This window comes from Brachyistius frenatus, unplaced genomic scaffold (assembly GCF_029030835.1).
Source record: "Brachyistius frenatus isolate BFR_SWC_R1_liver_20210118 unplaced genomic scaffold, ASM2903083v1 Contig_402, whole genome shotgun sequence".
NCBI lineage: Eukaryota > Metazoa > Chordata > Actinopteri > Embiotocidae > Brachyistius > Brachyistius frenatus.
In genome coordinates, this window is record NW_027211001.1 from 117,439 (window position 1) to 129,567 (window position 12,129).

Here is a 12,129-nt window from a genome sequence, read left to right on the forward strand (position 1 = left end):
AGATGGTTCCTGATACAGGAGATCATTCCAGATACAGGAGATCATTCCTGATACAGGAGATCATTCCAGATACAGGAGATCATTCCTGATACAGGAGATCATTCCAGATACAGGAGATCATTCCTGATACAGGAGATCATTCCAGATACATGAGATCATTCCAGATACAGGAGATCATTCCTGATACTGGAGATCATTCCAGATACAGGAGATCATTCCAGATACAGGAGATCATTCCTGATACAGGAGATCATTCCAGATACAGGAGATCATTCCAGATACAGGAGATCATTCCTGATACAGGAGATCATTGCAGATACAGGAGATCATTCCAGATACAGGAGATCATTCCAGATACAGGAGATCATTCCAGATACAGGAGATCATTCCTGATACAGGAGATCATTCCTGATACAGGAGATCATTCCAGATACAGGAGATCATTCCAGATACAGGAGATCATTCCTGATACAGGAGATCATTCCAGATACAGGAGATCATTCCAGATACAGGAGATCATTCCTGATACAGGAGATCATTCCAGATACAGGAGATCATTCCAGATACAGGAGATCATTCAGGAGATACATGAGATCATTCCAGATACAGGAGATCATTCCAGATACAGGAGATCCTTCCAGATACAGGAGATCATTCCAGATACAGGAGATCATTCCTGATACAGGAGATCATTCCAGATACAGGAGATCATTCCAGATACAGGAGATCCTTCCAGATACAGGAGATGGTTCCTGATACAGGAGATCATTCCTGATACAGGAGATCATTCCTGATACAGGAGATCATTCCAGATACAGGAGATCATTCCAGATACAGGAGATCATTCCTGATACAGGAGATCATTCCAGATACAGGAGATCATTCCAGATACAGGAGATCATTCCTGATACAGGAGATCATTCCAGATACAGGAGATCATTCCAGATACAGGAGATCATTCCTGATACAGGAGATCATTCCAGATACAGGAGATCATTCCAGATACAGGAGATCCTTCCAGATACAGGAGATCATTCCAGATACAGGAGATGGTTCCTGATACAGGAGATCATTCCTGATACAGGAGATCATTCCAGATACAGGAGATCATTCCAGATACAGGAGATCATTCCTGATACAGGAGATCATTCCTGATACAGGAGATCATTCCAGATACAGGAGATCATTCCAGATACAGGAGATCATTCCTGCCGACCGCAATAAGACTGTACAATAACTCACCTCTGGCAAAATCCATCACACAACAATAACACTGTTGACTGTGTTTCTTGGTTGCTTGTATATAATATATATAGATATATACTGTACTGTATGTATATGTATATATATATATATATATATATATGTTGGCTGTGTTTATTGGTTTGTTGTATATAATATATATAGATATATAATGTACTGTGTATATATACTGTATATACTGTGCATTTTATATTTTATATTTATATTTTTTACTGCTATTTACTGCTATTTTATTTTATTGCTTTTCTATTATATTATTCTATTCTATTATTATTTTATTCTATTGTTTCTATTATTGCTCCTGTATGTATGCTGCTGTGGCGAAAAAATTTCCCCTCTGGGATTAATAAAGTATATACCTACCTACCTACCTACCTACCTATATTTTACATTCTTCAAAGTAACCACCTTTTGCTTTGATAACAGCTTTGCACACTGTTGGGATTCTTTCAATCAGCTCCATGAGGTGTTCACCTGGAATAGTTTTCAGTTAACAGGTGAGCCTTGTCAAGAGTTCATTTGTGGAATTTCTTGCCTTCTTAATGTGTTTGAGAGCATCAGTTGTGTTGTGCAGAGGCAGGGTTGGTGCACAGCTCTCTACAGTGAATCGGCCTATTGGACTACAGTTCTGTCATATTGTGGTAAGAAACACTCAACCAAGTAAAGAGAAACGACAGTCCGTCATTACTTTAAGACAGGAAGGTCAGTCAATCCAGAACATTTAGAGAACTTTGAATGTATCCTCAAGTGCAGTCGCGAAAACCATCAAACGCTCTGATGAAACTGTCTCTCATGAGGACCGCCCAGGACAGGAAGACCAAGAGTTACCTCTGCTGCTGAGGATAAATTCATTAGAGTTACCAGCCTCAGAAACCGCAAATTAACAGCACCTCAGATTAGATCCCTCATAAATGCTTCACAGAGTTCAAGTAGCAGACACATCTCAACATCAACTGTTCAGAGGAGACTGCGTGAATCAGGCCTTCAGGGTCCAATTGCTGCAAAGAAGCTGCTACTGAGGAAGAAGAAGAAGAAGAGATTTGATTGGGCCAAGAAACACAAGGAATGGACATTAAACCAGTGGAAATCTGGACTTTGGTCTGAGGAGTCCAGATCTGAGATTTTTGGTTCCTCCCACCGTGTCTTTGTAAGACACAGAAAAGCTGAGCGGATGGTTTCTACATGTGGTTCCCACCATGAAGCATGGAGGAGGAGGTGTGATGGTGTGTGTGTGTGGGGGGGGGGGTTACTGGTGACACTGTTGGTGATTTATTCAGAATTCAAGTCATATTAACCAGCATGGCTCCCACAGCATTCTGCAGCGACATGCCATCCCATCTGGTTTGAGCTTAGTGGGACCAGCATTTGTGTTTCAACAGGTCGACGACCCCAAACACACCTCCAGGCTGTGGAAGGGCTGTTTGACCAAGAAGGAGAGTGATGAGTGCTGCGTCAGATGACCTGGCCTCCACCATCACCGACCTAAACCCAATGAGACGCTCTGGGATGAGTTGGACCGCAGAGTGAAGGCAAAGCAGCCAACGAGAGCTCAGCACCTCTGGGAACTCCTTCAAGACTGTTGGAAAACCATTCCAGGAAAAAGGTGGAAGAATCTAAAATATAAAACATTCTGGTTTGTTGAGCATTTTTTTGTTTACCACATAATTCCATGTGTTCCTTCATAGTTTGGATGTCTTCAATATAAATCTACCATGTAGAAAAAAATAAAAATTAAGAAAAAACATTGAATGAGAAGGTGTGTCCAAACCTTTGACTGCTACTGTAGAATAAAATATATATATATATCATATATATATATATCTATCTATCATAAATATGATACATACAGTGGTGTGAAAAAGTGTTTGCCCCCTTCATGATTTCTTTTTTTTTTGTGCATATCTGTCACACTTAAATGTTTCAGATCATCAAACACATTTAAATATTAGTCAAAGATAACACAAGTAAACACAAAATGCCGTTTTTAAATGAAGGTTTTTATTATTAAGGGAGAAAAAAAACATATATATCAGACAAGATATATATATACACACACACACACACACACAAGATATATAAATATAAATTAATAATCAAGAAGGGCAGCTATTTAAATGGTCCAGGAAATCAAATGAAGACAAGCACTCAACATGAGATAAGAAAACAAAGAAAGCAGCAGAGAAACCAACTCGGTGGCTACAGAGCTCCTCCTGACAGGAATCCACACTCATCACATGTACAATAAAATATCACAGCCTACAGTAGCCTTTAACATATAATGGAGGTGGATGACACTGTTGCCTGATGGCCTACAGATCCCTCTGCATCCTTTACTGCTGCTCCAGAGCACGCGCTTTGACGGCATCATAAAAACTGAACATGACTCAGATGAATATCAGCATTTTTATCACCTTCTCTCTTCTCTTGTCTGATTCGTAGAGAAGTAAGAGAATCAACCCTGAAAAGATGAAAGTGATGGAGCAGCTTTATAACTTCATATAAAAGCCAATAAAGATAAACATGAATTGACTGTAGTGTTGTCAGCTCTCTGTGCACTACCACAGCTCTCTGCCGCCACCTGGCGGCTACTCACAGTATGCCTCCATTGTAGTGCGGCTGCAGAGCCAACGACTTGGACAGAAACACGTCATATCACCAAGAGACATCTGCATCCACATGCAGCTTCACTTCCCAGACAAACCCTGAACTCTTTGTTCAGACATGTGATAGGTGTAACACACATGACCACAAAAACACATTACAATGCAGCAATGATTGTATGTACTAGTGTGTAGTGTAGTTTAAACCTTTCCAGAGTCCTGCAGTAAACACTCACTTCATGAAGTTTAGTTTGTGTTGAAAGTGTTAAAGGAGGATTTATTGCCAGAGTTTTGAATTTGACTGCATCACTTTAAGCTGTTTATTCAGACACGATAACAATGCAAACGTAAATATGATCCTGACACGTTTCTTGTTCTCTTTGGTCGCATCCATCCACAAAACATTTATCTAACAGCCCTCTGGTTGGTCATGTGATCTTTATCAAACTGTGTTCTCCTGATGGTGGACTCATGAACATCAACATGAAGCAGTGTGAGAAGCCTTTCTTGTGGAATATTACATGACATGCTGACTGTTGTTGTCCTCTCCTGTGGAGAGTAACGCTGGTTCATTTGTACAAACTCCGACTCACTTCCACAAACACAAGCAGCCCAGAGTCTGATGCATCTTCCTTGGAATAAAACAAAAAACACCTGATGATCATTCCGCTAATTGAAAACACCCGACTCTGATTTCACCTTCAAATTAGCTAATAATCTTAAAGACTTGCCACTCAGATATGAAATATTTGTATATTTTTCTCAATAAATAAAAGACTAAGTGTAATATTTTGGTCTCAGTTAATTCATTGTTTGTTTTTTAATCTACTTTGAGGACTTGTGTGAAGATCTGATGATGTTTCAGGTCATATTGATGCAGAAATATCAAAGGGTTCACAAACATTGAAGCAAATGATTCATCATCTAATTAATCACAGTCAGCTTAATGAAGTGAATTAAATACAAATAGTGACCTCTGGTGGCCATAACAGTGATAGACTGTAAAAGTCAGGAGGCAGAAGAGTCGTATTTAGTGCAAGTTATTAAAGATATTCTGTGTATTTGTCCCCAGATTTGACTAGATAACAGTTCATAATATCCATGAAGGAATCCATTCAAGTTAAACATTGCTTGGAAAAAAAAAGGATCTTTAAACTTTGTTTTCAGTGCTGAAATAAAATGTGAAATCATCATATACTGTATGAACAAATCTTTTAATTTTGGAACAAAAGCAAAATACACTAATGTTTTCCTAAAAATGTAAATGTTAACTTTTAAAAAAGAAGGATGAGGGAGGAGTGTTTAACTCTCACCGAAGGACATCCGATACAAAATAAGACAGCAAATAAAGTTATCTATATCTATCTAATAAAGGTTATCTTCCTCTTTATCTTTAAAACATCTGAATATGAAACAGGATTTAATGTGTGTTGTGGACACGAAGATCATTGCAGCAGGCACTTAGTTTGGTCTTTGTACAGGAAGTTAGAGTTGGACTGTCTCTAGTTGTAGAAGCCTCTCCAGTACCAGCAGGTGCAGTTGAGGCCTGCAGCGATGAGCAGGATGACCAGCAGGGTGATGAAGAGGCCGCAGCCGATGACGGTGGCGATGACGGCCCACACCAGCGTCCTCTTGGACATGTCGATCAGAGGCGACTTCAGGGCCATCCGCACCCGCTGCGCCCGCCGCCGGTTCTGAGGAGGGTACCGGGCCAGGTTGACGCTCTCCATGCCCAGCGAGCGGACCAGACACGCCCTCTGGTGGCTCAGCTGGTCGAAGGTGTGTTTGCCGTGGTAGCGGCCCATACCGCTCTGACCTGGAGGGGCGACACAGGTGAACGTCAGGATGCTTCTCACATGGTTCATGTAAGAAAAAACACCACAAAATGTGGGATGTCAGACATCCACATCCGAACGAAGACTTTGAAATGTAAACTTCACAAAGAAAAAAAGCAGGCTGCAGCTGATGATGGTCCGGACCAAAATAAAAGCTGCGTTCGACTAGTCAACTTTGCTGAGGAACGTTCCTCAGTGAGTGACGTGACCTGGAAGTACATACGTGTCAGCCATAGTAAGAGCTGTTTGAATTCTTCAAATGCTGAGGAAAGGAGCTTCAGTGCTTCTTTTCTCATCTCCTTTACCGGAGGATACACCAGATAGGAGACAACGCTGTCCCACAATTCTTTGCGGCAGCAACAATTAATGCTGCTACGAGAAGAGATTTGACGCTTAACATGTGATGCGCATATAATTATAATTCCTGTCGATAAATATGAGGACAGGAGGGTGAACGAGAGCAACAACCTCCGAAAAAAAAAACATGTTGACAGGACGAACATCTGGACAAAGACTGACCGTCAGGACGAAGACTGACCGTCTGTACGAAAACTGAACGTCTGTACGGAGACTGACCGTCAGGACGGAGACTGACCGTCAGGACGAAGACTGACCGTCTGTACGAAGACTGAACGTCTGTACGAAGACTGACCGTCAGGACGAAGACTGACCGTCTGTACGAAGACTGAACGTCAGGACGGAGACTGACCGTCTGTACGGAGACTGACCGTCAGGACGGAGACTGACCGTCAGGACGAAGACTGAACGTCAGGACGAAGACTGACCGTCTGTACGAAGACTGAACGTCAGGACGAAGACTGACCGTCTGTACGAAGACTGACCGTCTGGACTTAAATGAATTTCTAAACAGTAAACAGGAATCACATCGCAACAATCTGCTATTGTTTCCCACCAAAAGCCATTTAGTGCCATTACTGAACGTGTTTCCTCTGTCCAAAAATAACATGTATCGATCTCGTATGCTGCCAATACCGTTGTCCATTTCGGGGGCCTTTACGCAGCGACTGGTTGCATCAATGTCACCAAGATGGAAACTAAGTGCAAACAGCTCCAACAGCATTACTGGCATTATTGATTAGCTTGTTCTGTTCGACTCAACAGTCAAACACCCAAAATAATTCCATCAAACTTAGAAAAGAGCAAGTGATGATGATTATACACTTCACACAATAAGAGTTTAAAGCATTCTTACCAACACCACCAAACGGCAGAGAGCTGAGTGTGTAGTGCATCATCACATCGTTGACTGTGACTCCTCCACTCGTGGTCTCTTCAATCATCCTCTTTATCGCCTTGGAGGAGGAGGAGGAGGAGGAAGGGGTGGGGGGGCAAACCGAGATAACACGTGAAGAAGAGCTGGACACATTAAAAGCTGCTCCAGGACGTCTCCTGCAGCCGCAGCTCACCTTCTTGTCGGAACAGAAGATGTAGAGCGCCAGCGGCTTCTCTCTCTCGTTGATGAAGTGGATGGCGTCGTCCATGTCACTCACAGTCACGATGGGCAGCAGAGGGCCGAAGATCTCCTCCTGCATCAGCCTGGAGTGGGGCGGCACGTCCTTCAGCACCGTCGGGGCTTTAAGGGCAACATGGGCGGGCATTAAACAGAAATACAAACCATGATCCCCATGAACGAGGAGGATCTTCCTACCGATGTAGCGCAGCGAGGAGTCGCTCTGTCCTCCCACCACCGGCGTGTATCCCTCCATCAGACCCACGACTCTGTTGAAGTGACGCTGGTTGACTATGCGGCCGTAGTCAGGCGAGCATTTGGGATCGGCGCCGTAAAATTCCTGCGTGAAAAAGGTGTCGATAAAAGCTCGGCACTGTGCGTACGTGATGTCAGGTGAGGTGAACTGTTACCAGGAGAGTTTGCCGGACGCACTCCACCACCCGGCCCTGGATGCAGGGTTCACACAGGATGTAGTCCGGAGCGATGCACGTCTGGCCGCAGTTCACGAACTTTCCCCAGGTGATGCGACTGCACACACAATTTACACCGTGTTCATTTACACTTCAATGTTCCAGAGTTTACAGGCTTGAAAGACATCACATGCAGGTACATTTACGAACACAAAGCAAAAACCACAACCAGCAAATCCAACCACAGCTGAAGGTTTGTGTTGGTCCCTGAACAATCTCCACTTCTGTAAGAAAAAAGACTCAAAACCTGGAAAGGTTTTGTGTGTTGGACTCTTACAGAGAAGACCGTGTGCAGCACAGTGTTTTCCTGTGTAGTTGATAGAAAAGGTGTGCACACTGCTGTTGTTGGAGTCTTAAAATGTTTTTTAGCGGTTGAACTGGGAGGCTTTGTGCTTTCAAACAATGTAAACTTTGTCTATTTGGATTCAGAACGGTTCGAAGCCGTTCACAACGGGGTGATGAAGCTGCAAACGTGAACACATTTGCATTGTTTCCTGTTCTTGTGATTTGTCTGCTTTCCAGGCAGAGCGGTTATTCTCACATTAACATGGACTGGTGACGCGTTCAGTGGCACTCAGACGTCTGAAAACCGGAATCATTAGCTAACAAAAAAAAAAGGTCAGTGTTCAGCAGCTGTCTTCTAAATGAGAGCTAACAAACTAAAGTGTAAAAAAATAATGGCTACAAATTCTGAAGCAGGTTTTATTTCTCCTCTATCATTTTTTTTGTCCCATTCTGAAATGAATGAAAGCTGATGACTGCTGCTAATGTAGGAAATCTATCTTAAAACAATGGAACACTTTTGAAAACTGAGTAAAGTGGAGGAAAGTCCAGTTCTTTGGCTTATAAAATTAACTGAAAACCTGCAACCCATAGAACCAATATAATTTAATTCCTAAAGGATCATTTGCGTCAGTATTTCATAAATCATCATATGTAGTGATGATTTGCTGCATGCTGCAGGCGTAGCAGCTACAGCAGGTAAATCTGCTGCCGCCCATCGCCATGGTTACACATCCTCACAGCTGCAGCCTGCCATTCAGTTCGGAGAAGTGATGTTTACCGGCAGGCGACCCTGATGTCGCAGTCCTTGTCGATGTAGCAGGGGCTCTTGCCGCCCAGCTCCAGGGTCACCGGGGTGAGGTGGCGGGCTGCGGCCTCCATCACCAGCTTGCCCACCGTGCTGCTGCCGGTGTAGAAGATGTGGTCGAAGCGGAGCCGCAGCAGCTCCTGGGCCTCCGACACGCCGCCGGTCACCACCGGGTACAGATCCTGGAAATAAACAGAACAACGTTCATTATTTGATCTCTCTGTCCCTACAGGTATAAAAGAAACACGGGACAACTGCCAAAAATATCAAGCATGCTTGAAAATGAGGCGCATTCCCGACACACTGAGGATGATGGAAGTCAGAAGCATCTGTGATGCACCGTGTTGGTGCGAGGCTTCAACGGTACAACGTGATTCCACCAACAATAGCAGCCGGTGTTCAGACCTTGTCCAGATAGCGAGGCAGCAGCGCCCGGAGGAGGAGGGACGAGTACTCGCTGAGCTCCGACGGCTTCACCACAGCTGCGTCGCCTGCAGAGGAGAGAACACAGGTTTGTGTGAATGGGATGAGATCAGCGAGTGACGCAGAGCGGAGCAGTAGGAGGACGAGAATGCAGAGATGGGGGGGCAGCCAGATGAAGTCTCAACAGTTTCTCCAACGAGTCTTCTCAAAGCTGGGAAGTTTCACCTACATGCATATTTACTGAGATTTGTAGTAGCTCATAAAGAGAGAGAGAGCAGTATTCAAAGTGGAAGGCAGACTGAAGAGGTCCGGTACTAAAGTCTATATAATAAATCAACTCAAAAATGTAAACCTGCTCTTTAAAGACCAAAAAAACCTGCAATAAATCAATCAGTAAATCAAAATGTGTATTTTTCGTTTAAGAAGGAATCATTAAGTGATTTTAGTTCAAACTCAGCAAAGGGTAACTCTAACTGTCTCTGCAGCTGTAACCATGGATCCATGAAAGAATATGTAAATATCTCAATATATCTAATTACACCTTAAATACAAATTATATTACGTACTCAGAAGAGAGTGAACATGCGCAATAATCTCTTCACATAAATCCCTTAAATTGTCTGATATAACGTCCTTTCTGTTGTCAACTTAGAGGACAGGTCGATCTGAAATTCACTCAGGAGCCAAAAACTGTTCAGAAGCAGAAGCAACAAACTTCAGAATAAAATGGGATTGTTTTTTTACCCTAATGTTACATTAATCTGAATAAAGGTTATGATGATGTAGAAACACATTCTGTCCCCATGAGTTGAGTTAGCTAAGAAATGGCACATTAATTATCCAACATTTATTCTGATCATTAGACCACATTCCTGAAGATGTTTATCTGGAAGTCATTAGTGACTGGAACAGAGACACTGTTCGGTTTGTCCTCCACTAACTCCTGAGGGAGTGTGAGGCTCCAACATGTCCAACTGCTGAGAGGTTAATGTACAGCAGCTTTTTATTAAAGCTTTTTTTTTTTAACCTAAAATGAGCATCAGGATGCTCCACTGATGAAGGTGGTTGAAGTGAACCCAAACAGAAAAATCTAAACAATGAGCGGAAACATATAAGAAAACTCCACAGAGCTGAAGGAACCGCAGAATTGAACAAGAATGATAGTTTTTGACTACACCTTTTTGATGAATACATGGACGTCTTGTGTTTATCTACAGCTGACCTGAGGTCTGATAACTAATCATGTGTGGCCGTGCAGAGGCTTTGCGTCACTGCCGGTGGGACTGAAGCAGGGGATGTGGATGAAGATGTTTTGAGCGACTGGAGACAGGAAGGCTGCCTACCTGCAGCGATGGCTCCGACCAGCGGCAGCAGGGTGAGGGCCCAGGGGTAGTTCCAGGCCCCGATGATGAGCACCACTCCCAGAGGCTCCGGCTGCACGTACACCTCGTCTGAGATGGTGAGCAGGTTCTTCTCCACCGGCCGGGGAGCCGCCCACTCCGCCAGCTTCTCCACGGCCAGTTTGATCTCATTCTCGATGCCGATGAGCTCCAGGAGCGGCGTGTCGTACTGGCTCTGTGAGGAACCCAGCACACCTGTCAGTTCAGGAGAAAGCATGGAAAGAGCTTCTCCACGTGTGTCCTGTGACCACTCACCCTGTTGATGTCCTGTTTGAGGGCAGTGGAGATCTCCGTCTCCTTCTCCGTGAGCATCGTCTGCAGGGCGTGAAGCTGCTGCAGCCTGAACTCCAGCGGCCGAGTCCTGCCGCTGAGGAAGGCCTCTCTGGCCCGCTGCACCGCCTGCCTCTCCATGCACACACCTGCACACACCTGCACCCCCGACACGCACAATCCATCATCCCCTTCAATCATATACTTCATCTGCAAAAATCAACCTCATCTCTCAGCGAGACCGTCCCAAGCAAAAGCTTTAAAACCCGAGAAGAAAACATTTCAAATCAACACGGTCAGATTTCACACAGACAACACAAACTGGTTCGAGGTTCTGTTGGACTGAAAACTGAAGGAAGCGTGTTTTTTTGTGCAATTTTAAACTTTTCATTTAAAGTTCAGGACAGCTGCCATTAAACAGGTGAACGGAGTGAGACCGTGTTGCCTGATAAAACATAAACTGACGAAACGAAAGGGGAATACTGTGTCCTAAAACGTGATTTAAATATCATCTGAATTAATGACTCTTATTTCCACTCCTTGTTTTCTCCCTTTGCTCGGTTCATGTCCAGCAGCCTGTAGACAAAATAACTGGCTTTTAACTAGTTGTTGTTGTTTTTTTTTTAATCTTATGAAGTCTTGTTTTACAGATAAAGAAGTCCATATAAAGCTCACATTGGCGCGTGCCTTAACCAATAGAAACATCTGTTTACCGGAGATTAAACAGCTCTTCAAGCCGATATCTTAATTTGGAGACATGATGTTAAAAGTGATCATTCAGAAAACACAGCGGCTGCTGGAAGCTGTAAATGTGTATTTTATATTTAACCTGCGACCTTTGTTCATTGAATGGATGTAAATGAATGTAGACGTATTAAAAACTCACCACAGTCCGGAGGAGCTCGGCTCAAAAACACATCCAGCAGGTTCTGGATCCAATATTATCCGAATCGCTGATCTGATCCCGCAGCGGTTCCGACTCACCGACCGGCCACCAGGCTCTCTGTGCACCGCTCAGCGCTCCCGCTGCTCCGGGATCAGTTTACTGGCTGTGACCTGCAGCGTTGTTCAGACCGCCTCCAAACACTGGGCTACTTCATGACGTCATCATCATCATCATCTGCCTGCTCCTGTTTGTTTCTTCTTTACAGCCGAGTTGAACTAATTTTTGACTTCATGTCTCTTCATAACATCCAATCAGTCACAGCATCATAAATTACATGAACCTTGGGATCTCAATAACATGCTCATGAGTAAATAAATAATCAACTTTATACGAGGCAAACAACAAAGATCAAAAGTCACCC

At 43.7% G+C, this 12,129-nt stretch overlaps 1 protein-coding gene across 2 annotated transcripts; it reads right to left on the reverse strand.

Moving 5' to 3' along the window:
- Nucleotides 1-5,058: 5,058 nt before the first annotated feature.
- Nucleotides 5,059-12,054, reverse strand: LOC138636739 (aldehyde dehydrogenase, dimeric NADP-preferring-like). Of its 2 annotated transcripts, XM_069724948.1 has the most exons (10): nt 11,709-12,054; nt 10,808-10,981; nt 10,496-10,727; nt 9,135-9,220; nt 8,703-8,911; nt 7,580-7,697; nt 7,368-7,509; nt 7,126-7,292; nt 6,912-7,011; nt 5,059-5,679 (listed from the first exon to the last, which is right to left on the reverse strand). In XM_069724948.1, exons 2-10 carry the CDS (start codon nt 10,961-10,963, stop codon nt 5,366-5,368), a joined length of 1,524 nt encoding a protein of 507 aa, XP_069581049.1. In that variant the 5' UTR covers nt 10,964-10,981; nt 11,709-12,054; the 3' UTR covers nt 5,059-5,365. The 2 variants fall into 2 exon arrangements, with proteins under 2 accessions (XP_069581049.1, XP_069581048.1); XM_069724947.1 differs by lacking the exon at nt 11,709-12,054 and having other exon boundaries at nt 10,808-11,106.
- Between the last annotated feature and the right edge of the window lie 75 nt (nt 12,055-12,129).